Below are 26,183 nucleotides of genomic sequence, written 5' to 3'. Positions count from 1 at the left end.
AAATTAAGGTTAGTTTTTAAAAGTAAAATATAAGTATTTTAAATAAAATACTATAAATATAGCAAGGTATGTATGCTTATTAAAATTATTTTTTATTTTAAAAATATTACTTACCTGAATTAAAATTTTCATTTATGTTCCTAAATTTTATATGACTATTTTGATTGAAAATAGGAATTTATGAGATTATTTTTTGTCCAAGTCCCTCAAAAATAAATTAATTTACCTAAAAAGTAAGGTATAGTATGTTTAATCCCAATAGACTCACTTTTCTAGTAGTTTAAAGCTGCAGAGTTAAAAGTGTGTGAAACAGTTTTTTTGTTTTCAAAAAATTAATAGCTAGAATTTAAATGTTGCAATTATTAACAAGTTTTTAAAACATTAAAAAAACTTAAAAATTAAAAACAGTTCAGTTGTCAACATAACAAAAGAAGTGAGATTAAATTAAACCTGGATTATGTTGAATATTAAAATTTTTTATATAGTTTTAATTATGTAGCTAATTCAACCCACTCTCTTAAAGGCACATTCCATTATCTCATTATGGCAGTTAAAATAATCACTGTATAAACTGTCATGAGTTTTTTTTCTTGTTTTTTGCAATGAATGTTATTGAATGTCATTGACCACAAATTTTTAAAATGCAAAATATGTGAATATTGCAGGTGTAGTGATGGTTTGTGTTGTTCTGCGTTACATGAAATATCGCTGGACAAAAGAGGAAGAGGAAACAAGACAGATGTATGATATGGTGATAAAGATTATAGGTACAGTATTTTTAGAAATCTAAACTATTGCCATGGTCAGTGGTTAGAGCATTGGCTCGGGCACAGAATGGTTTCGGGTTTGATTCCCAGTCAAGGGCAATGGGTTGTGCGTTCGCTCCCCACGCCCTGTTGGAGCATGTGCAGGAGGTAACCAGTTCATGTATCTCTCACATCGATTTCTCTCTCTCTCTCTCCCTTTCTCTCTCTCTCTTTATCTCCTCCTCCTCCCCTTTCTCTGCCTTTCCCCCTCCCTTCCTTCCTTCCACTCTCTGAAAAGCAGTGGAAAAAATATCCTAAAGTGAGGATTAACAAAAAAGTAAAAATAAAAAAATCTAAACTATTTTTTAGAATAGTCATTATGTGATAAACTATATTATGATAACCAGTGATTGATTTCATTTGTAAATGTGTTTGATTTATTTTCAGATGTTTTACGAAGTCATAATGAAGCTTGCCAGGAAAACAAAGATTTACAACCTTTCATGCCTATTCCACATGTACGAGATTCCTTAATATTGCCTCATGACAGGTGTGTTCAAAGCATTATGAGTTCAAGTAAATAAGAATGTTGGTGTTTTCTGTAGTTGTGAAAAATTATATTAAGAGTTGTGACCCTTCTCAACTAGACCTGTTTTACTGTGCAGGCTTTATTTTTGTACTTGAAACTCTTCTTTCTTTCTAAGCTCTCTTCTGTTACGTTCCTGATTTTGAGTGGCAAAATAGACAGTTAGATTTCTAAGTCATTCTCATTCTGTTACATCTGATTCTTTTTTTGTCAATTTCTACCTTATTTCCTTTACTTTCAACTTGATAAAGAAACAGACAGTGGCCAGTGAAGTTTTATTAGTTATATTTTTAAATATTTTGTTAACAAAGCTTTTAAAATAAGAGAACCAATAACTTCTTGAAAATAACTATGATGCCATATGCTAAAGCAGCTTTCTGAACCCTAGTAATACATCAGGGTTCAGTGGAAATTTAGAGGGGAAAAAATACTGATGCTTATGCTCTACCTCTAAAGTTTGAAATTCAGTAAATCTGAGGTGAGTGAAGTTCAGCATCTAAGTCTTTTTTGAAAAACTCCATAAGAACAGCCAGAATTAACAATAACACTACCTTTAGTTATTAATATTTGAAAAAAATGATAAGCCAAGATGATAATAATTTTGTTCACATAATAGGAAAAGAATGAAGAAAGTCTGGGATAGAGCCGTTGACTTCCTTGCTGCTAACGAGTCTAGAGTTCGCACAGAAACACGAAGAATAGGTGGTGCAGATTTTCTAGTTTGGCGGTGGATCCAGCCTTCTGCATCCTGTGACAAAATATTAGTAATACCTTCGAAAGTATGGCAAGGTCAAGGTACGTATTTTTAAACAACAAAAAATACAAGCATAAATTTGTTCTGTTATTTTCAATTACAAGTCTTATGTTATTCAAATATATAAAAACCCTGGGTCATAACAACTAGTAACGACCTAGGCTTGGCCAACCGGAAGTCAGTCCTGCAGTCAGCGCTGGATTGCCAGAGCAACCCAGCACTGACTGCTTCCACTGCAGGCGCAGTGCCCCAGCACTGACTGCTGAGGGGGCTGTGAATCATGGCCAGAGAGAGGCCTGAAGAGAGAAGCAGGGACTGATCCTGCTGAGAACCAATTCCAGCATGTAATAATTACAAGAGTTTTACCAAAAGGTTGGTGAAGCTTGGGGAGCTCAACAGGGTTGAATCACATGTAGTTGACCTGTTGGAAACAGCTAAAAAGCACTCCCCCCAAACCTGAATGGTATTGTTAACTGCCAGACAGCTCAGGGCATTTTATTGCCTCCTGTTGGCCAAACACCTGAACAGCTGTAGGCTATTCCCGAAACTGACTATCTCTGTAAACCCTTTGATACCATACCCTTTGAAGTGTATATTCCCACCTTGCCTTGGGACAGATGGTGTTTAATAAAAGCACAGGTCCTTGGTCAAGGAGGAGAGTTTTCTAGCTCCTTCATCTGGAAGCTCCTCTGACCCCCCAATGCCTATCAAAAAGATCTTTCGTCCACGGACTCCTTCTTAATCATCTACGTGCAGCCCTTTCTCCAGAATGCTGAAACCTTTGTAAGGCTGGGGAAAAAGAACCCTGGCATGATCCCAAGTTGCCTCTGTGGCAGCTGTTGGTCAGCACTTACCTCTCTCTTTCTCTCCCAGTCTGGCCAGAAGCCGTGCCTCCATTTCTCTCCAGACCTCCACCGGGGCTGCTGATAAGTCCTGCCTTTCTGATCAGGCCCTGTTGATAGGCCCAGAGACACTGACTGGCATAGAAATTGACCAATCAGAACCAAATCTCAGTGGAGTGTGAGGAACCAATGGCTGCCTAGGAGGTGGAGCTTTTTATGCTGACTGGCATAGAAACTGACCAATCAGAACCAAATTGGCTGGCAGGGGAGGGCAGTTGGGCAAGATCAGGCCAGCAGGGGAGGGCATTTGGGGGCGAGATAAGGCCGCAGGGGAGGACAGTTGGGGGTGAGATCAGGCAGGCAGAGGCAGTTGGGGGTGAGATCAGGCCGGCAGGGGAGGGCAATTAGGGGCGATCAGGCAGGCAGGCAGGCAGGCAGGTGAGTGATTAGGAGCCAGCAGTCCCAGATTGTGCGAGGGATGTCCGACTGCTGGTTGGACATCCCCCAAGGGGTTCCCGATTGGAGAGGGTACAGGCTGGGCTGAGGGAACCCCCCTACTCCGTGCACAAATTTCGTGCACCAGGCCACTAGTTTAAAATAGGTGCACTGGGCCACTAGTTTAAAATAGTAGTCCTTCCACTTTCTCCTGGCTTATAAAAACTTAAACGATTTGTCTTTTCTGTAATAGAATACTATATACATTACTTTAAATTTTTTCCTTTTTTACTTAATAAAGCAACTTAGTTATTAAAGATTTAATTGCATTTCCCTCTAATTTTTTATGCAGATAAGACACATATGCTTTATATACCGTATTTTCCGGCGTATAAGACGACTGGGCGTATAAGATTTTCCTGAGTTAAAAAGTTGTCTTACACGCTGGAAAATATGGTATATACACACATACACACACACACACACACACACACACACACACACACACACATATACCGTATTTTCCGGCGTGTAAGACGATTTTTTAACCCAGGAAAATCTTATACGCCCAGTCGTCTTATATGCCGGAAAATACGGTATGTATATATGTTTTACATATATAATGCTATATATATAAGACATATTAAATGGAATCATAAGTTTTTAATTGCTCCTTTTTCCAATTTTTATTTGCGTGCATATCCCCCATGCCAAGTAGCTTTTCTGAGCATCTCTCTCTATATATATTTTTTTAATGCTTGCATAGTTACAAAAGCGTGTACATGTAAGTATATAGGAATTTCGTGCACCAGATTGTCTCATGTAATCCAAATTTATGCTTGTATTTGGTTGTCTCATGTAATCCACCCTCTACTAGTGATACCTGTTATCTCACTTGAATTTTTTGTATCTTAATGGTTAGTGGAAAATTATATCTTATGGTTAGTTTAATTTGCATTTCAGGACCAGTAGTGAGTTGAGTTTCCTTTAACCTTGTTGGATAAAAGCACATTTATCAATGTTTGCTAAGCATAGCTTTTATGGGAAAGATCAGTAAATTATTTTGAAATTACAATAAGATCCCATTTTTTCTAATTTCCACTGTTAAAGAGTTTGAATAATAAGCTTAATATAATCATGGCATAAATAGGAAGCTTTGACATTGCCAAAGATGGCACTAAACAATAAACTATTTGGGGGTGTTTATTTTGTTGTTTTTTTAAAAATATATTTTTATTGACTTCAGAGAGGAAGGGAAAGGGAGATAGAAACATTAGTGATGAGAGAGAATCATTGATTGGCTGCCTCCTGCACGCACCCTATTGGGAAACAAGCCCACAACCTGGGCATGTGCCCTTGACCTAGAATCAAACCCGGTACCCTTCAGTCCACAGACTGATGCTCTATCCACTGAGCCAAACCAGCTAGGGCTAAACTATTTGTTTTAAAAGGTGCATGCAGAAGGGCCCTTTGACAGTAGAAACAATTCAAAGCCAGTCAGATCTGATTACCTTAATGCCTAATTATAATAGGTGTGGAGTCTTAGCCTGATTTCTTCATAGAGCTAGCAATTAGTACTTATGTATGCCTTTGAGGTTCTAGAAAAGGCCATTATTTTGTTCATGGGAATTGAAAAAATACAATAGTTTGTCTTGTTTTTTAAATGTGAGATTTTCAAGACAAATCTAAAGTCAGTTTCTTGCCCAAATAATAATCCATATGGTTCTTACGTATTTATAGTAGTATGATTTACTTTGTGTTAAATTGGATGCTCTATAAACTCTAAGATTTAAAAACTCAGACTGTTATTTTTACTTTGTCATTTTCTTTAGCTAGGAAAAGACTGTTCAAGTGTGATAAAATACAACTTTGTCAGTTATAGTAGTGGTAATACTCTAATTCATGCAATTCATGTAATACAATAACATGAATTGATATAATTTTTAAAGTGTTCTACTTTTTAATTAAAAAAATTTTTTATTGATGTTAGAGAGAAAGGAAGGGAGAGAGAGATAGAAACATCGATTGGTTGCCTCTTGCAACCCCCCTACTGGGGATTGAACCCCCAACCCGGGTATGTGCCCTGACCGGAAATCGAACCAGTGACCTTTTGGTGCATGGGATGACACTCAACCAACTGAGCCACACCAGCCAGGGCCCTAGTATTTTTTATATTAATGTTTCATCAAAGTTTTGGTGTATTAAACATGCCAAGTACTGAGCTATCTTGTATATCTTTTGTCTCATGTGGCTCTAATATAGAATTTAGTTTTAGTATTAATTTTATGCCATTAAATATATAGTCTATCTAAATATAACTAAGTGACTCTGATATAGCTTTTTAAAAATATTAATACATAAAATAAGTTTTGCTTTCATTTAAATGTATCTTAACAAATGTTATGCTGTATAAATCTGGCTGTATACTGAGGGGTTTTGGTAGTTTATGTAAAAAGATAGTTTAATCTATTAACAAGCTTAATGTTTCTTCCCTTATAAATGCTATGATTTAATTCTAAAAATACATGGCTGAAGGGTTGTTAATTATAGTAGTCGAATGAATTCACTACCACTACAAGCTGTTGTTATTTAATAGTATTTTTAAATAATTGACCTTATTGAATTTTTAGTTCACTTTCTAAAAGGTAGCTGTTCATAAATTAGATGATTATATAATATTAGTATTTCTAAAGGTATTTTAAAGCACCAGTTTAAAATCAAACAATACCTGCTGGGGAGTCAGAGAGCTATTTACGCTCTGACAGATGTAGTGCTTGAAATTAACAGCCTTTATTAGAAGGTATTTATAATGTAGCATTCAGTAACTACTATATCTTTACTTTGCTCAGGAAGTGATTACAGGTCTGTTAGACAAAGCATTTATTTTAAAAATCAATTTCATCTTTGGGACTACTTTCTGACTAGTGGAAATTTGTGTCTAAGCTAGCATAAGGTAGTATGAGTGTTTTTTCCCTCTGGTTCTTCCCCTTCTGGTCCAGGGCAATATTGGAATTTCAAGGAAGTCAGATTGTCTGCAATTAAAAGATCATCTAAGAACAGAACCTATATACTATTCAATCTACTAGAGGTTCACAGACTTTCTTGATCTGGGGTCTTCTCAAGTATCTTCCCTTACTGTTTTACATCCCTACATCTACTGGATCTTTTCATCACCATTTAAACATGCTGTAGTCTCTCTCATCTGTAACACAGTGTTGGACTCTATGTTGTCATATAGCTATGACCTATTTACAGCCAAATAGCGTTAAACACTTTACTCATAGTCTTTACTTTTTTACCTCTCAGTTATTTTACAGCTGACTCGCGTCTGTTTTACATCCCTTTCATTCTAAGGAAATAGCTCTCAAACTTCTATATTGGTAAATCCAATGGATTTTTTTTTTTTTGTTCTCTGTCCTTATTTTACTTAGAACCGTTAACAATTGAGCCTGCCTAGAAACTTTTCTTCTTTTGGCTTTGGGGATGCCATTTTCTTCTGGTTTCTTCCTACCTCTGACAATTTCTTCAGTCTTCTTTTCTATTTCTACCTCTAGATGTTAAGTTTATCAAGGCCATCTTCTTTTCTCATTTTACCTATCTCCCTAGCTGATCTCTCGCTGTGACTTCATTTATCATATATGTCAATAACTTCCAAATTTATATTTTGAACTTAGTATTCTGTTTTAGTTTTCAGATTCTTATACCTAGCTATATACTTACTTCTCTACTAGGAGATGGGCACTACAAATTCAACACGTGCACGAGCTCAGTATCTTCTCTCTCCAAACTGACCTCTCCTTTGGTTTTCCTTTCTGATTAATGACACCTTTCCTTAGTTGGTTCTGACACACATCTAGGAGTCACCCATAATCTCTCTTATCTTTCTCCACTTGCAGTTTTTAAATGAGTTACATCAGATCTACTCCAAAATAGGTTCCAATTCTATCCACTTATTTACATCTTCATTGTTGTCCTTTCTTATCCACATTACTATAATTTCACTCTTAGATAATTAAATAACCTTTTTTAAAAATATATTTTTACTAATTTCAGAGAGGAAGGGAGAGGGAGAGGGAGATAGAAATGTCAATGATGAGAGAGAATCATTGATCAGCTGCCTCCTGTACACCCCACATTGGGGATAGAGCCTACATCCTGGGCATATGCCCTGGGAATTGAACCCATGACCTCCTGGTTCATAGGTTGATGCTCAACCATTGAGTCATGCTGGCCGGGTTATGATAACCTAACTGGTCTCCTTGTGTTCATTTTTGCTTCCACTTAAGTGATTCTCCATATGGCTGTCTATTTTTAAAATTTGTAACTTTAAAAGACAGATCTCATTGTATTACTCATTCCTCTCCTGAGAATGTTTGAGTGGCTTTCTTTATGGTAATCCCTAAAATACTTTGTGACCTACATAGTCCTGAACAATCTGACATCTCTCTCTTCAGGTTTATCTTTCTCTTGTCCTCACTCTAGCCACAATGGATGTCTTTTAGTTACTTGAATAGACCAAGCTCCTTCTTGCTTTACTACTCCTCTCTTCACTTGGCCTATTTTTATTTATTCTTTAGGTCCCAGCATAAATGTCACTACCTTGCTGAAATATCTGATACTTTCAGACTTAAACTTAAGTTACCTAGAGAGCTTTCTGTACTGTTCTTTCTTAGATTTTACCACAATTATTATTTCTTGGGTGACGCTATTTTTCATGTCTCCCCCACTAAACTAAATTCTGTGAGAGCAATTACTATCTTATTCACCTTAACATCCAGGGGTCTGCCTCATAGTAAAAATACACAGTGAATATTTTTGAATGAATTGAATGATTGAATACCTTTTCAATAAATTAGAATAATGGAAAATAGTAAAACTAATTTGTTTTTTGTAGCATTTCATTTAGATAGAAGAAATTCACCACCAAATAGTTTGACGCCGTGTCTCAAGATTCGAAATATGTTTGATCCAGTTATGTAAGTATTATGATCAGGAGTATATGTAATTTTTATTTGGAATATTTGGCTGAAAAATCAATGATATTCTTATAATGCTATGGCTGTAATTGAAAAATCTCTTTTCCTTCTTAATTTCTAACTACAGAAAGGTTATATTTTTCTCTTCTCTTTTTGTTATATTGCAACCAAAGGTTTGGCTAAAAGACCCAGATGTATAATGATTTGTAAAACTTTTATAAATCTTACTCACATAGCAGATAAATGCTTGAGTCAAATTAATGACACACACCATACAAACAGTGCTCTTTATTAAACGTATCAGTCATGTGTGCCAATGTTCTTTGCCTCAATGTGCAATAGAGATAAAAATATCTGCTATTTTAAAATTTCTAATCTTGTAAAAATTCTCTACAAAGATGTTACATACCTTCCCTTGCATGACCCTTTTTAACCATGTAATATTTGAAAAACTTTTCTGTCCATTTAATAGTTGAGAAACATTTCTGTGTATATAATTATAGAAGCACATGCATCCAGATAATAGCACAGTCTAAAGTTCTTGCCTAGAATCCATAATATGTCACATATAAGCTATAATAATCTTCCTGGAGGCAACTGCTTATCTGTTCAATGATATGACATTCTATTTTTTTGTTTGTTTTAATCCTCACAGTGGGAATTAATTACATATAAAATACCTATAAGTTACATTTAATAACTCATTTATTTCAAGAAATAGTTGAGCCTTGGCCAGGTGGCTCAGTTGGTGGAGTGTCATCCTGTACACTAAAATATTTTGGGTTTGATTTCTGGTCAGGGTACATACCTATATTGCAGATTTGATCCCCGGTTGAAGCAAGTATGGGAGTCCCTTCTCTCTCTCTAAAAATCAGAAACATATCCTCAGTTGAGGATTAAAAAAAAAAGAAATAGTTGATAAGATTAAATTCTAAATAAGTGACAGCAAAATCAGAAATGTGGGGAAGCACTGTCAGTATACTATACACAGCCTCTATTTTGCAGAGATAGAAATAATTAGCAAGATGGTAATCCTTCTGTTGGGAATCTTACCTCATAGCTTAACGGTTAGGAAATCACTGCCAGTCCAGTATTTTATTGTTTAAGATGAAGATTACAATTTAAAGTGTAGCCACTTTCCCCTCTGCCTCACAACCTATATCTTAATTTACATTGTTGCAGCAGGATATCGTAAAGCTCTCTTAATATTGAGGTGACTATTTTTGTCTTGTATTACTCTAATTATTTTGGAGAAGAGAAGCTCAGAATACATTACAGCGGGTCCTTTGTTCAGTTTATTTAATGCCATTTTATAACATTGATGAGAAGTGTAGGAACGTAACTCCTGTTTATATTAATTAGCCTCTGATAAATTTGGTTGTCATACATCATTTCACTTAAAAGTCACAGAACCTATTGAGGACTTACTGTATTCACTAAAAATTTTGCTTAGGTTTAAGAATTTGAAAATATTATTAAAAATAATATTCAACGTTTACCAGTCCACCCCAACTCATTAAGGTGATTATTAACACGTGTAGAAAGAAAAAAGAAATGACTATAGGTATATGGGATTTTAAACATAAAAATGACAGCACATTTGTTCTTCTATGGTGGGCTAATCGTTCCTTGTCCCAGCTCTTCGTTCTTACACTGGAAAGAGAGAAAAGAGCTGAGCTTCTGAAAGCTAATATATATATTTAAAATCTACCTACTAGTATCAAGCATTTATTTGCTACTACCTTTTTAAACTATCCCCATTCTAGTAGGATATATATATATATATATATATATATATATATATATGTTTTAAGAGACAAAAGACTTCTTACTGAGTATGAATATGGTTGTTGATTTTTGTTTTCATTAATTTTTAGGGAAATAGGGGATCAGTGGCATTTGGCAATTCAAGAAGCAATTTTAGAAAAATGCAGTGATAATGATGGCATTGTTCATATTGCAGTAGACAAAAATTCACGTGAGGTAAAGTAACTTTTACTATTGAATTCTACATTTTGAATTTGTTGCTATTAAACTAAGACTGTTGTTTCTCTCTTATTTTAATATCGCAGGGTTGTGTATATGTTAAATGTCTGTCTCCAGAATATGCTGGGAAAGCTTTTAAGGCATTGCATGGCTCTTGGTTTGATGGTAAGAAATTTGAGTATTATAAACATTTTGAAGAGATAAGTTATGGCTTACTATTTAAAGTATACCAGATTTTAAATTAAAGAATTTTAAGTTAAGCATTTTTACACTAATAATTTTAGATTATGTTAACTTGTGTTTTGTTTATGTTTTTTACCACAGTTTTTCTATAAATTGTTAAGCACATTTTTACAGATCTAAAATACTATTTTTATCTTACAACAGGGAAATTGGTTACAGTAAAATATTTACGACTAGATAGATATCACCATCGCTTTCCCCACGCTCTTGCTTGCAACACTCCCTTGAAGCCATCAAATAAACATATGAACTCTATGTCTCATCTTCGTCTGCGGACTGGCTTAGCCAATTCTCAAGGAGGTTCCTGAAAAGACTTTCTTCCACTCCTAGAACTGTTATTTACAATAGAAAAATTCCAGTTTGGTTTCCTGTCTTCCTTTTTAAATGCTTTTTGTATGTAATATTTTTATTGAATACAGCTCTATTTGAACGTTCCAGAAATCTTAAAGTTCCAAAGGGACTTAGCAATGAGGCAGCAATGCTGAGTAGGTAAATAATTGTTTTATTCAGTTTTTTTGGAGCTCATTTAAGCCAATGCATTTAAAGTTTTGCATGAGGAACATTGACTTTATTACTTATTTTCAGATGTGGTGGTGGTATTTTTGCACCAAAAAGTGTTTTGATAATCACACAAAAGCATGGTAAAGAGGCTTGTATTTCCATAATTTCCTGTGAACTAATGTTGTGAATTCTTGTATACAGTAACCTGTATAGATCCTTACAGGCTAATGTGGTAAAACTGTTCATTTTCTAATTTAACCTTAGGTTTCTATTGCTTGTAAGAGATTCATTTGCTACAGCTGGAATATGGGAAAACTAATTTGGATTTAGTGGTTACATATAAGTATAATTGGATGTACATGTACTTAAACTGGCTTTTGTATATATGTATAATTGCTGGTGGTGGCAAAAGTAGTCATGTTTTGTGAGGATGTCTGCATTAAAGCAGTAAAATAAGCTTCCTATTTTATTCATAATCTAAAGTGTATATATGTATATGTATATATGTGTGTATGTATATATATATGTATGTGTGTATGTGTATATATACACACACATATATACATATGGCTGTACTATCACATAGATCAAACAGCCAAAACCCTGGAAGTATTAGATACAAGTTTCAAATATCTTTTATAGGTTTTATATAAAAATGTCTTGAGTATGATTTTGTGTGAAAGTTTCGATACCAGTTGTAATGGTTTCAAATTTCTGTGAGCAATAAAGAAGCAATTGGCAGATATTGGAAAAGTATTTTGTGAAAAGCTGTATTTATTATAAATACTAGGGCTACGGTATAGTACCATTGGGATTAAGTCATTTTCCCAATCTATTTATAACTTAATAAAATATTAGCTCCCCTGTTATATGTCAAGTTTAAAGCAGGGCACATTGTTTCAGCAAAATGTGTATCTGAAAAATTATATCTACAGTTTTGGGTCATGAAAAGTTTGCAATATAGTAAATGCACGAGTGACTATTGCTTTGTGCCTCGATATTTACTTTGTTTCAGGAAAGTTACTTTATTACTGTTTTTGATTTCAGATTAAAATAGTTGTGGAGCAAAGTTTACTTGTAATGTCCACAACTGTCTTTTTTTTTTTTTTTAAATAACCTGTTGATATATCATTGTCAGTCCAAATGAATATGTGAAACAGCTAAAGTTGTACCAATTTTTATTCTGTTTAAAGCTCAGTTTCCTTTTTGTTTTTTATTGTATATGTGTTGGTTTTGCAGCATGAACTTGCACAGATAATGCACGTTTTCTGGTTAAATAAACATGATGCACACTGTTCTGTAACAGAAAACCCTATTGTGCCTTACCTATGTGCTTTTGTGGGCACCATGTTTATGAAGAATAAAAATGATTTGTTATCTGAAGAGAATAAATTTTAAATTCTCAGTTTATGTCTCAGATGCTAACGTGTGAAAATATAAATATATATAATATATAAAATAACCATTTTATGTGCATCATAGTGATTTATCTGAGCTTAGTGACCCCATCTTGTGACCTGTTGCAAGAGTGAATGTAAAAATAGTTGTGGCATTTTAAAAGGTAGCATTTTGATGCAGATACATCTTTATCTTGCTTCTAAAACATATTTCATGTAAACATTGTACACTTATTATTGTAATATATACTATTATGCAGCTTATTTTACCTGAAACTGTTATGCTGACCAAGATCCCTCCCTGCAAGACAGATGGGAATGTGTATAATAACTAGATATTTGAGAAGTTCTGAAGTTTGATGTAATCTGTTACTTGTCCTGTTACAAAAAAGGAAAAAATTAAAATTTATTAGGTTTTTTTAATGCGTGTTGGCTTTTAAAAAACTTTTTAAGTGCCCTGTGTCTTTATTTTTTTTACCAGTAAAAGTAGATGCCTTTATTTTATATCTTTTTGGGTATCTGTAAATATATGTGTGTTTTATAAAGATGGATAAAGACCCTAAAGTTAATTTTAACCATCTATTCCTCAGCATTTTACTTTTCTTTATGAAAAATGTCTTTTTCTAAAAAGTGTTTGGATCAAAGTGGGGCAAGAATGTAAATCAGCTGCATTACTAAAGCACAGTTTAGTTTAGCTAGAAGCAGTTCTTTTACACATTCTGGTTCATACTCCCCATCTCATCATAAACAAATGGTTAATGGGCTTTGAGTAGCAATGGTTTAGATTTTTTGGTGGTTTAATCAAGTAAAAAGAAGACTTGGTCATTCAGTAAGTTGATAGATATAGCAGTTTGTATATCTTAGGGATGCAAATACGAAAAGACAAAATCACTCCTCAGGATGGTTACAGTCTAGAGCAGCGGTCGCCAACCTTTTGGACCTCACAGACCCCCAGTGGTCTGGGGACCACTGGTTGGCGACTGCTGAGCTAAAGGCAGAACATTGGGCAGCTAAGTTAAAATATAGTGTGGAAAATATAGTGAGAGATAAAAGGATAAAAGAGCAGAAGAAATTCTGGGAGAACAGAGAGGCATGCATATGTGTGTGTGTGTGTGTGTGTGTGTGTGTGTGTGTGTGTGTGTGTGTGTGTGTAATATGATGAAGCAACCGGCTGACTGGCCGGTAGGTATGACCACCAGGGAGCAGACGCTCAACACAGGAGCTGCCCAGAAACACCAACTCTCGCACTCTGGACCCCTTCAGGGATGTCAGAGAGCCACTTTTGGCCCAATCCCCACAGGCCCTGCAGGCCAGGCCAAGGGACCCCACCTGCCAGAGGGACCCGGGTCACTCTGCAGATGCCCTTCGAGCCATGGCACCGCCCCAGGTGTGGCTGGCCAGGGAGGTTGGTTCCAGAGTGTGTCTGGCCTATCTCGCCCAGTCCCACCCTGCCAGCCACCTTCTAATTAATTTCCTTTCAAAGTGCACCAATTCATGCACCGGGCCACTAGTGATCTTAATAAATGGAGAAGACATCAGGGCAGATGAGGTAATAGCTGAGCCATATTTTAATTTAGTTGAACTTGAAACTCTTCTTAATTCGTATAATACACTGATAAGTCTTCTTTCCCTTGAGCTCTCAGGAGAGCTTTGATTCTTGTGATGAGCTCATAAAAGTTAATATATGAAACCTGCGTTATTACACAATCCCTCTTCATACTTAATTGGTCTATGGGTCCCTGAATATCTTGTGAACTGAAGCCTGATATTGGACTTGGTTATACTTTCCTTGTATTCACTGTATGGATGACAGTTGTGATTTCCAAAGTGAACAATGTTTTTATGTATTATGTGTCCAGAACATTTCCCTTAATCAGATTGACTTTGTGGTCTCCCTGCCTGCTCCTAGTAACAGCACTTTACTGTAGGTCACCTACATGGCTTCTTCGCCCTTTCTTCCTAGACTTATCTCAGCAAGTCACTTCTTCCAGATGACTCATAGGAGGATGCTAAATCAAGCAGAATTTTGGCAGCCATTCTTTTGGAAAAGATGCTCAAGAACAGGTACTTAAGAACTGAAAATAGTTAGAAATCAGAAGTTGTGGTTTAAAGAAACAATATCCAGGATGCTTGTTTTCTTGGTCCAGCATGCATGACTACTGCCTTTAAGCTCCACTGGAGAATGTTTGACTAGAAATGCATCCTACACCTAAGAGCCTCTACTGTGAGATAGACTCATTGTGTTGATTCTTAGATTTTAAAACCAGTAGAATCAGTGTACTTAGATTTACTTTTTCTTTCATGGGTGGAGACCTGCATGTACCCCTGAGGTTGGAAAGGCAGCCATCTAGGCATAGAGAGTACATGAAAAAAAAAGAAAGATTGATGAGAAGCAACCTAGTGCATTAAAAAACTACAAGCAGTTTTTATGATTGAAGGACTGAGTACAAGGCAATAAGACAGGAAAGGTAAGCAATGACCAGATCATCAAAGGCTTCATTGATCACATTATGAAGTTTGGATATTGGTTGTTAAAGTGAGTTTAGGTGAGGATTTGTTAGAATGAAAAATAGAGAAAGGATTTGAGTACTTGGATATTGAGAGAGAGAGAGATTGATGTTCAATTTTCTACCAGAGAATAGATGATATGTAACAAGTTGGATGGGAAAGATGATAAATTGAATTTTTGGATATTTTGAGATTGGGATGCCTATGGAATATTCAGGGGGATGTTTCTAGCAGGTGATTGGATTTCTAATTTTGAGATATTTGAAAAGATCTGAGCTAGAGACACAATTTGGGAGTTAAAAACCATGAAAGTGTATTATGTGAGCCTGAGAGAGTCCCTATAAGAGGCAGAAATTTAATCAAATCCCAATTCTGCCATATTTAGCTGTGTGGCCCTTAGGTGGGGGTTAGGAATGGGGTGAAGTATTAAGGAAAATTTGAAACAAATTAAGAAGGGGGAATTTGAAAAGGCCTTTCAATGAGGTGAAATTAAAGTGGAAATTTAATATACTGATCACATTTCTGGTTTGGGCAACTGGTTAAATGGTGGTGACATTTCCTAAATTATAGATTACTGGATTGGGGAGCCCAAGTCAGAGGACTTAGATAACATTTCCTAGAATTGCAGAAGTTAAACTAATCCTTATAACTTTTTTATTATAGGACATTGTTAGAGAAAAGGCAAGAGTCTTTGAGAATCTGTCCTTTCCAAAAAACCCAGAATTTTTACCTTAAATAATGTTTAGCCTTGCTTATGATTCTCTGATACTGATTAGAAATTTTACTGGTTTGTGGAAAAATGAGATGTTGAGTAGATCTAGAAACCTGTGACTGTCAAAAGAAGGAATAAATACAGAAGTTGGTCATTAAATAGGACTGTTTGTAAATTTTTTGCCATACACCCTAAAACCAGAAACTTGTTTGAAGCTGTGTGTTATATAGCTATTGAAACTAGTCAAGTGTTATAGGCCTGGAGACCTTTTTTCCCCTCGGTGCAGGGCAACTTCATTTCTGCTTTGATTTGTTGTTAATTTAAAATTTCAACCTTTAAAGGGTAGTCTTTTATATTTCTAAATGCTGCATTACTTCATTTTATTATTTAAAAAAAGCTACTAATGTGTACATTTTCAGATTTTAGTGGCTCTTTATTTCTTACTGAATAAAAGCCAAACTTAGGATTATATATTTATTTTTAGAGAGAGTAAGGGAAAGAGAGAAATATCGATCGCTGTCTCCTGCATGCACCTACACTGGGGAATGAACCCGTAACCTGGGTATGTGCCCGAGTCGAATCCGCCACCTTTTGGTGTACTAGAAAACCTCCGAGCAAGTGAGCCACACCGGCCAGGGCAATCTGTGAAATTTTAGGGTTAACCTCGGTTACCGCAAAGAAGCCAGCTGGAATTTTATGGAGGTTGTTCTTAACTGTATATCAATATGCAACATGAGAAGCATTGCCATTTTAACAATATTAAGTGTTCTGATACATGAAAATACGATATATTTCCATTTAACGTCATCTTTAATTTCAACAATGTTGGGTAGTTTTCAAAATATTAATTCTCTATTTTATTTGTTAAATTTATTCCTAGGTATGTTCTTTTATATGCTATCATAAGTGGGCTTTTCAAATTGTATAGAATTGAGTTATGCCTCCTTATCAGCTTATTAGTTCTAATAGGTTTTAGTGATTTTCTTGGAATTTTCTATATATAAGATCATGTCATTTGCATATAGAGATAGTTTTTCTTATTCCTATATTTTTCCCCCTCCAAATTGCCCTCCAGTACAATATTGAATGGAAGTACTGAGAGAAAGAGATCTTTGTCATGTTCTTGATCTTAGGGGAAAAGCATTGAGTCACTATTAAGTATGATGTTAACTATGGGTATGTAATGTTAATAATAATGTCCCCTCTTTCATTACCGATTTTAATGATTTGAATCTTTTTTTTCTTGGTCAGTCTAGCTGCAAGTTTGCCAATTTTGTTCATAAAGAATCAACTTTTGGCTTTGTTGATGTTGTCTATTGTTTTTGTATTCTCCCACATCATTAATTTACACATTAATCTCTTTCCTTCTAAATACTTGTTTTGGTTCATTTTGTCCTTTTCCAGTGTCTTCAGGTAAAAACTTAGGTTATTGATTTGAGATATTTTTTAAAATATGGGCATTTATAGCTATAAATTCCTTAAGTACTATGTTAGCTATATCCCATAAGTTTTGGTATATTGTTTCTTCATTTTTATTCATCTCAAAGTATTCTAATACCTTTTGTGGGTTTTGGGTTTGTTTGTTTGACCCATTGCTTATTTAGAAGTTTGTTGTTTTATTTCCACATATTTGTGAATTCCTGACATTTCTTTTTGCTACTAATTTCAAATTTCATTCCATGTAGTTGGATAACATACTTTGTTTGATTTTAATCCTTTTAAACTTTTTGAAGCTTATTTTGTGGCCTAGCAAATGGTCCTTCCTGAAGAATGTTCCATGTGAACTTGAGAAGAATATATACTCTGTTGTTAAACACTCTAGGTAACTAGGGATCCAGAGATATTCTTTGGACCACCACTGGATTCCACACTTGATTATATCTTTAATTTTCTGCTTTTGTTTTTGGCCTCTAAGGTTCTCCCTTAATTTATTACCAGATCAGTAATTCACTTAAAAATGTTTTTCATGTTTAGTCCAGTATAAAATGTATTTTATGTTGGGAAATTTATTCAGAATGTCTGGTTCCATCATATTGCTGGAAATAAGTTCTCTTACAATACTCTTTTTTTTAAATATATATATTTTATTGATTTTTTTACAGAGAGGAAGAGAGAGGGATAGAGAGTTAGAAACATCGATGAGCGAGAAACATCGATCAGCTGCCTCCTGCACACCCCCTACTGGGGATGTGCCCGCAACCAAGGTACATGTCCTTGACCGGAATCGAACCTGGGACCTTTTCAGTCCGCAGGCCGACGCTCTATCCACTGAGCCAAACCTGTTTCGGCTCTCTTACAATACTGTTATTGCCCCCATCTTCAAAAAGTACTCGTGCTCTTTAAAGAAAAGCATCCCTATCTTAGGATTGGTGCCTGAGTGTTCAATAGGGATATTCTGTTTTAGATGGTGATTTAACAGGTACACTGACATTACCTTTGAATAAAACAACAAGAAATATATAAATAAGACCACATGAATAATTTTCCTAAAAGAGATCAAACAAAGCAAATAAATGGGGATATATATAATTTTTCTTCAATAGCCCGAATATAGCAGCCTAAATTAGTATGGAGGTTTAATGCCACTTCAGTAATGGTTCCAATAGATTTAAATTAATTTCCAGGAATTTTAAATGGATTTTTAGCTATCAGCTGGAAGGATAAACAGGAAAGATAGTAAAATTTCTAAATTAAAACATGATTAATCAGGAGAGTGACCCATCAGATATTAAAGCAAATAAATGTGTTAATACTATTTATAATTTAGGCAGACAATAAATGTCTTAAACTGATAACTGATACCATAAGATCATTTAAGTATGATTAAATCAGGGGCCAATTTTTTCCCCCATGATATTTTTTATTGATTTCAGAGAAGAAGGGAGAGGGAAAGATAGACACATCAATGATGAGAGAGAACCATTGATCAGCTGCCTCCTGCATGCCCCCCACTGTGGATCCAGCCCAACCCAGGCATGTGCCCTTGACTGGAATGGAACCTGGGACCCTTCAGTCTGCAGGCCAACGCTCTACCCACTGAGCAAAACCAGCCAGGGCTAGCTTGAAATTTTTTGCTAAAATTAAAAAATGAAATAATTTTCTATATAACAGTTAACCTAGAAATATTTTAACTCAAATAATTAAATTTTATTAATTTGAGAGAGAGAGAGAGACATTGATTTGCTGTTCCACTTATATATGGATTCATTGGTTGATTCTTATATGTGCCCTGACTGGGGATCAAACCTGCAACCTTGGTGTATCTGGACAACACAAACTAACTGAGTTCTCCAGCCAGGACCAGAGATAATTTTTTGACTTTTTTCTTGGCCATCATTTGAAACATGAAATGATAATTTTCACTTGTTTGATCTCTGCTGCATAATCTAAACATTTTGTAAAAATATCTCAGATTCACCCATTTGTGATAGGGTCTCTAGTCAAATCACTCCTTTATCTACTTCTTATGTCATGGTCATTTTTGTCGTTGGCAACTTTCCTTTAATTGCTGACACATTCTATGGCTATACTTGTGATTTGAATAGTTCTCCATCTTTGTCAACTTTATAAAATCCTACCTATTTTGCAAGATTTGCTAGTTCACTTTGTATTGAATTGTCATTGTGCTTGCAGTGTGTTTTTGAATGGCAATCTGCAAGACACTAGCAAACACAGACATTAGCATAGATGGTACTGTGAAGCAGGGAAGGATTTTTGAGGAGGCACTGACTTTGTTATACTAGAGGCCTGGTGCACGAATTTGTGCATGGGTGGGCCAGCGATTGGGGTCGATCAGGGCCATCTCGCCCAGTCCTGATTGGCCAGACCCCAGCAGCAAGCTAATCTATCAGTCAGAGCATCATCCCCCTGGTGGTCAGTGCACATCATAGCGACTGGTCAGTCGACTGCTTGGTTGGACACATAGCGTGTTAGGCTTTTATATATAGACTAGAGGCCCAGTGCACAAAATTTGTGCATGGGGGAGTGTCCTTCAGCCCAGCCTGCACCCTCTCCAATCTGGGACCCCTCGAGGGATGTCTGATTGCCCGTTTAGGCCCAATCCCACAGGCAGTCGGACATCCCTCTCACAATCCAGGACTGCTGGCTCCCAACTGCTCACCTGCCTGCCTTCTTGATTGCCCCTAACCGCTTCTGCCTGCCAGCCTGATCACCCCCTAACCACTCCCCTGCCAGCCTGATTGATGCCTAACTGCTCCCCTGCCAGCCTGTTTGCCCCTAACTGCCCTTCCCTGCAGGCCTGGTCGTCACCAACTTTCCTCCTCTGCTGGCTTGGTCACCCCTAACTGCCCTCCCCTGCAGGCCTGGTCCCCGCCAACTGCCCTCCCTTGCAGGCCTGGTCCCTCCCAACTGTCCTCCCCTGCTGGCCATCTTATGGTGGCCATCTTGTATCCACATGGGGGCAGCCTTCTTGTGTGTTGGAATGATGGTCAATCTGCATATTACTCTTTTATTAGATAGGATTGTAACTCACGTGGAATGCTCGGCATGCACTTTCCCTTCAGCCCCTGGTCTTGGAGACCTCATGTCCTTCCAAGGCTCTGCTCACCCTTTTCAGCTGCCACATGAAATAAATTGCATCCTGTGTGTAGAAACCCTTTGCAGGCTCCATGAGTGTGTCTTTACTTTGCTGCAGTTCCGATTACTCCAACATAAGGAGAGACACCCTCATTATCAGGTAACACCCCTGCTCAGCCTACTGCAGCGGTTTTAAATAGGCCATGGGTTGCCCTAGATGGTTTATTGGCTCAGTGGATAGAGCCATGGCCTGCGGACTGAAGGGTCCTGGGTTCAATTCCGGTCAAGGCACATTCCTGGGTTACGGCCTCAATACCCAGTAGGGGGCGTGTGGGAGACAGCAGATCGATTCTCATCATTGATGTTTCTATCTCTCCCTCTGCCTTCCTCTCTGAAATGAATAAAAGTAAATTAACAAAAAATAAACAGACCATGAATCAAATTTTGCTGCTTTCCATCCATCCAGTCCCCTCACACCCTCTTTTGTCTTTGTGGCCCCCCAAACCTCCGCCCCACCCTGCTGGGATCTGTAAAATGGTGTCAGGATTTCTGCTTCAACAAAGGGCAATGCTTCCGCATAGCCCTCCTTCCCTACCCATCTCTGTCCCCAGTCCTGTGGGGTCTCTCCCTCCCTCCCCTCCATCTAACTTGGTGGTCCCTGCTCTGCCCCCTCCTGCAACCTCCCCCTTTCTTCTCCAGGGGTGGAGCTCCCCAAAGGCTGTGCAGGGCAGGACAGAGTGGGGCTGTGTGACAGGTGTGGAGCTGTACAGGGTGAGCCCAGGTGGGGCCTTGGAGGAGAGCTGGGGTGACGGGTCATGGGGAGGAGGAGGGACGGACGGGAAGCCTGCCCCGTGGGAGAGGCACCAGGCTCCTTGGCTGTCCCCACCCAGCAGCTTTTCTAGGCCCCTGAGCAGCTGTTGCCTTCCACCCCTCACTGCCTCCCGCTTCCTTTCAAGTTTTGGACTTGGTTTCCCTGACTCAGGCCCGCTCCCCTCTCTACTGAGTCCCTGGGAGCCCAAGGCTGCCCCTTGGCCTTGGGCAGGCGCACCTGTCCGCTCCCCCACCCCCCATAATGGTGCTACCCACTCTCCTGGGTAGTGAAACTTAACAAATAAAAAGAAGCAGCTCTGAAGATTATAAATTGCGCACCAAGAACACCACAGGCTGCTGAGGGCTGCACAGTCCAGGGCTCTCAGGTCACGTGGAGCAACTTCCCATGCCACCCCGACCCTCCTGGCTCCCGCCTCCGCCCGCCTCCCCCTGGGACTCGGGCCAAACCCTGGGTGCTTCCTGATGGCTCTCACCTCACACTTCACTTTCCAGTCCAGCCCCCTCAGCAAGCTAACCTATCGATGGAGAATCTGCCCCCTGGTGGTCAGTGTGCATCATAGCAATTGGTCGAATGGTCGAACTCCCAGTCGAAAGGACAATGTGCATATTAGGCTTTTATTATACAGGGTAAGTGTTTTATGCTCTGATTGATGATCCTAACAAGTGTCTAAAAATTTGTAGGGAAAGTTGGTCATTCACTAAAAGTTTTAAAAAGTTAAAGACTTAATGTAACTGGTACCAGGGCCTAAGAATCGTACAACTCTGTCTCATTAGAAAAGGCACAGACCACCCTGGCTTGTAACTTAGAAGACTTGAACAACTGGATACCTCCATGCTGTGGTGTAGGAATCCCTTTCCACGTCCCGCGTGGTCCAGGGTTCCAGTTCAGGGTTCAGGTTCTGGAGAAGGGCCGCACACAAATGAATGGAGACTGAAGAAATTCAATTTGGCGAAATGGGGGGCCAGGCGGGAGTCCACCTCTAGTGGGAGAACTCACGACTGCTCTGGCTCTGCCATCCCTTTTATTGAGGCTTTGGGGGAAAAACATCTTAGGCAAGATAAACAGAAATATACATGTAGCCCTTAGGCAGGAAATAACAGAAACTTACATGGGACAAACAAAGGTGGAGGCTGCTTCAGCTAACAATGTCTCAACTAAAGGGGTGAGTGGTTAGAGCAATTAAGGTTGTTGACCAGCCTTCCTGGCTTCCTGTCAACATCTCTCTTTTAGTGAAACTGATTTGTTTCCGGCATCAATTGCTTTATTTTTACTATTTAGAAGTTGAAGACAAATCAACATTTAGGGTTAGTTTTACATGACCAGTTACCAAATGGCCATAGTATCAGGCGGAAGAAGAGGAGGAGGAGAACGAGGAGGAAGATGAGGCAGGCGGGGAAGATGCAGCGGATGCCAACAACGGGGCCCAGGATGACATGAACTGGAATGCTTTAGAATGGGACAGAGCTGCAGAAGAGCTTACATGGGAAAGAATGCTAGGACTTGATGGATCACTAGTTTTTCTAGAACATGTCTTCTGGGTGGTGTCTTTAAACACACTGTTCATTCTTGTTTTTGCATTTTGCCCTTACCACATTGGTCATTTCTCCCTTGTTGGTTTGGGATTTGAAGAACATGTCCAAGCATCTCATTTTGAAGGCCTAATCACAACCATAGTTGGGTATATACTTTTAGCAATAACACTGATAATTTGTCATGGCTTGGCAACTCTTGTTAAATTTCATAGGTCTCGTCGTTTGCTGGGAGTCTGCTATATTGTTGTTAAGGTCTCTTTGCTAGTGGTGGTAGAAATTGGAGTGTTCCCTCTCATTTGTGGCTGGTGGCTGGATATCTGTTCCCTGGAAATGTTTGATGCTACTCTGAAAGATCGAGAATTGAGCTTTCAATCAGCTCCAGGCACTACCATGTTTCTGCACTGGCTAGTGGGAATGGTGTATGTGTTCTACTTTGCTTCCTTCATTCTGTTACTGAGAGAGGTACTTCGACCTGGTGTCTTGTGGTTTCTAAGGAATTTGAACGATCCAGATTTTAATCCAGTACAAGAAATGATCCATTTGCCCATTTATAGGCATCTCCGAAGATTTATTTTGTCAGTGATTGTCTTTGGCTCCATTGTCCTTCTGATGCTTTGGCTTCCTATACGTATAATTAAGAGTCTGCTGCCTAATTTTCTGCCATACAATGTCATGCTCTACAGTGATGCTCCGGTGAGTGAACTGTCCCTTGAGCTGCTTCTGCTTCAGGTTGTCTTGCCAGCATTACTTGAACAGGGACATACACGGCAATGGCTGAAGGGGCTTGTGCGAGCATGGACCGTTACTGCTGGATACTTGCTGGATCTTCATTCCTATTTATTGGGAGACCAGGAAGAAAATGAGAACAGTGCAAACCAACAAGTTAACAATAATCAGCATGCTCGAAATAACAACGCTATTCCTGTGGTGGGTGAAGGCCTGCATGCAGCCCACCAAGCCATACTCCAGCAGGGAGGGCCTGTTGGCTTTCAGCCTTATCGCCGGCCTTTAAATTTTCCACTCAGGATATTTTTGTTGATTGTCTTCATGTGCATAACCTTACTGATTGCCAGCCTCATCTGCCTTACTCTTCCAGTATTTGCTGGCCGCTGGTTAATGTCGTTTTGGACAGGGTCTGCCAAAATTCATGAGCTTTACACAGCTGCTTGTGGTCTCTATGTTTGCTGGCTGACCATAAGGGCAGTGACAGTGCTGGTGGCCTGGATGCCCCACGTTGGGCGCCAGAATGTAGGAATCCCTTTCCACGTCCCGCGTGGTCCAGGGTTCCAGTTCAGGGTTCGGGTTCTGGAGAAGGGCCGCACACAAATGAATGGAGACTGAAGAAATTCAATTTGGCGAAATGGGGGGCCAGGCGGGAGTCCACCTCTAGTGGGAGAACTCACGACTGCTCTGGCTCTGCCATCCCTTTTATTGAGGCTTTGGGGGAAAAACATCTTAGGCAAGATAAACAGAAATATACATGTAGCCCTTAGGCAGGAAATAACAGAAACTTACATGGGACAAACAAAGGTGGAGGCTGCTTCAGCTAACAATGTCTCAACTAAAGGGGTGAGTGGTTAGAGCAATTAAGGTTGTTGACCAGCCTTCCTGGCTTCCTGTCAACATCTCTCTTTTAGTGAAACTGATTTGTTTCCGGCACTGTGGGAGTCACTCAATTGCTTCCTACTTAGTGGATTTGGAGAGGATATCCTTCACAAAGATTTCGTATGTCCCAATAGTACAGCAACTATTCAGTTGTTCTCTTGAAGTTCAATCCTGCCATGGCAAGATCCAGGACAAAGGAGGCAGGAGAAGTTTCCTGATGCTTATTTTGTTCAGGGTTCTCTTTTTAGTTGATAATTAGGATTGGGCTTCTCTATCACTATCAGCATCTGAATTGCAGCACCCTAGTAACATCCGAGGAGAAGAGTTCCTATCAGAAGAACATAAGTAGTACAGCTATTCTGGAACAAAACTTCCCAACTGATGTGCCACAAATGGGTTTCAGATATATCAAGATATTTGCCTTTACAGTGGCAGCAGGACTTGGAGTTAACCTCTGGAAGGCTGTTTAAGTAGCCGCCTCATTTAACCAGTGCACTGTGCAATAATTATCCTTTTCTTTCAGTGCAATGAAGTAGAAAAAGAAGAAAAAAAACATTGAGGAGCACTTTTCTAAGCAATTAACTAGAAACAATGAGAACAGGAATAATACTATGTGAACCTGGAGTCATTTGGTTTAGGGAAGAGAATAGCAGATTGTAGTGGAGAATGGGTGAGGGTGCAGCTTATACTTCTTTCCTGACTGAAATCACTCCAGTTCTGTTTTCACATTGAACTTGATATCATCAATATAATATCTCCATTAGTATCAGCCTCTGAAATTTTTACTTGTTAATAGTTCTCTACACATACCTTGATAAATGTCAGGAGGAATAAAGAGTTGAGAAATAGTCCTAAAATAATCAAAAGCAAAATCAGAGGAAAACTTTTGATGTAGGGTTAAGCACAGAAACAAATCTTTTTTTTAAGCTACATAGTTGGTTTACTAAAATAAAAACATGAGTACATCCAAAATTCTAAGAACAAAAGGCAAGGAAATGGTTAGCATATATGACTTGCAATAGTATTCTACGAATAAAAATTATTTTAATGTAAAAAGACTAACATCCCAACAGAAAAATAGTCAAATCACATCAACAAGATGATCCAGAAAGAGCTACAAATGTCCAACAAATATATGAAACATCCAGCCACAGGAATAAATGCAAATTAACAATTGAGAAAGTATTTTTCACATGAAATGTGATAGATTTTACTTAAGGGAAAATAGGCTTCCTACATAAAAGGTGGTAGTCTTGTAAAATGAGCATCTCTATAGTCAATGTGGCAATACATGAAAGTCTTAATCTTCCATACTCTGACCTTATTTTTTAATTTTTAGTTTATTCTGAAGAAATCAGATGACATGAAGATATATGGAAATGATGTTTATTACAGCTTTATACTATGATAAAAAATTAGAAGTAATTGAAGTTTATAAAAAATAATGATTATGGATTGTCTTATGATGAAACCATGGGCAATTGTTAAAATAATGTCTTTGTAGGATATTTAAGGTGTGCAAAATATTATCTTTGTGCCACTTAAATTTGCATATACATTATTTAAAATATGTATTTCATCTAAGATGCTATTAGTTGGAAGAGGCACCATTTCCCCTGGCATGAAGAAAGAAAACAACAAAAATAATGCACGATGTGGATTCTGCTGAAAGACTTCAAGCTAGAATAGTCTTAGAGCCAGGGTAGATGAGAACTAGGCTTGTCTCTGGAAGGGGCAAGAAGAAACCAGCTGTTCCTCATTCAGATCGTGGTTTCAGTTCCTACCACATGGTCCAAAAAGCTTCAAGCAGAGAATTTTAAGTATTCACAGTTGATAGTTCTCCCAGATAGAAGCAAACATCAGTCCCCTAGCAGAAATGGACTTAATGCAGGTAGACAGAATTATTTTCCTTTGTAAGTTTGACAGTGACTTTTTAAAAGACACCATTGATTTTAAAATTAATTTCCATGTCAGAGTTTTTACTTTTAAGTA

General features: G+C 37.9%; 2 protein-coding genes across 6 annotated transcripts in view; both read left to right on the top strand.

The window, feature by feature from the left end:
• LOC103292564 (methionine-R-sulfoxide reductase B3) overlaps positions 1–26,183 on the top strand; it is a 298,232-nt gene that overhangs the window by 72,568 nt on the left and 199,481 nt on the right. The window contains exons 7-14 of one of the 5 annotated variants that reach the window (XR_008556578.1): positions 666–767; positions 1,194–1,296; positions 1,949–2,127; positions 8,258–8,339; positions 10,217–10,322; positions 10,412–10,490; positions 14,430–14,530; positions 15,638–15,864. Coding sequence is in view for 3 of the 5 variants with exons in the window: in XM_008148807.3 (XP_008147029.2) it covers positions 666–767; positions 1,194–1,296; positions 1,949–2,127; positions 8,258–8,339; positions 10,217–10,322; positions 10,412–10,490; positions 10,713–10,876 (815 nt within the window). In the remaining 2 variants the exon portion in view is untranslated. Of the gene's footprint in view, positions 1–665; positions 768–1,193; positions 1,297–1,948; positions 2,128–8,257; positions 8,340–10,216; positions 10,323–10,411; positions 10,491–10,712; positions 12,890–14,429; positions 14,531–15,637; positions 15,865–26,183 lie in introns of those variants that run through there. The other 4 variants (XR_008556579.1, XM_008148807.3, XM_054718888.1 and 1 more) reach the window with 4 other exon arrangements.
• LOC129149883 (E3 ubiquitin-protein ligase MARCHF6-like) lies at positions 20,230–24,661 on the top strand. The gene is made up of 3 exons (XM_054719697.1): positions 20,230–20,382; positions 22,395–23,834; positions 24,440–24,661. The coding sequence occupies exons 1-3, from the start codon at positions 20,230–20,232 to the stop codon at positions 24,659–24,661; spliced, it is 1,815 nt and encodes a 604-aa protein (XP_054575672.1).

Source organism: Eptesicus fuscus, chromosome 7 (assembly GCF_027574615.1).
Source record: "Eptesicus fuscus isolate TK198812 chromosome 7, DD_ASM_mEF_20220401, whole genome shotgun sequence".
NCBI classification, from domain to species: Eukaryota; Metazoa; Chordata; class Mammalia; order Chiroptera; family Vespertilionidae; genus Eptesicus; species Eptesicus fuscus.
This window is presented reverse-complemented; position numbering and strand designations above follow the sequence as displayed.

Excerpts from the sequence above, each read along its gene's own strand:
- LOC129149883 (XM_054719697.1), top strand. The coding sequence starts at position 20,230 with ATGTCCTTCCAAGGCTCTGCTCACCCTTTTCAGCTGCCACATGAAATA. Across the intron at positions 20,383-22,394 it reads AGAGACACCCTCATTATCAG|TATCAGGCGGAAGAAGAGGA; the intron begins GTAACACCCCTG and ends AAATGGCCATAG. Across the intron at positions 23,835-24,439 it reads CCCACGTTGGGCGCCAGAAT|TTGATAATTAGGATTGGGCT; the intron begins GTAGGAATCCCT and ends TTCTCTTTTTAG.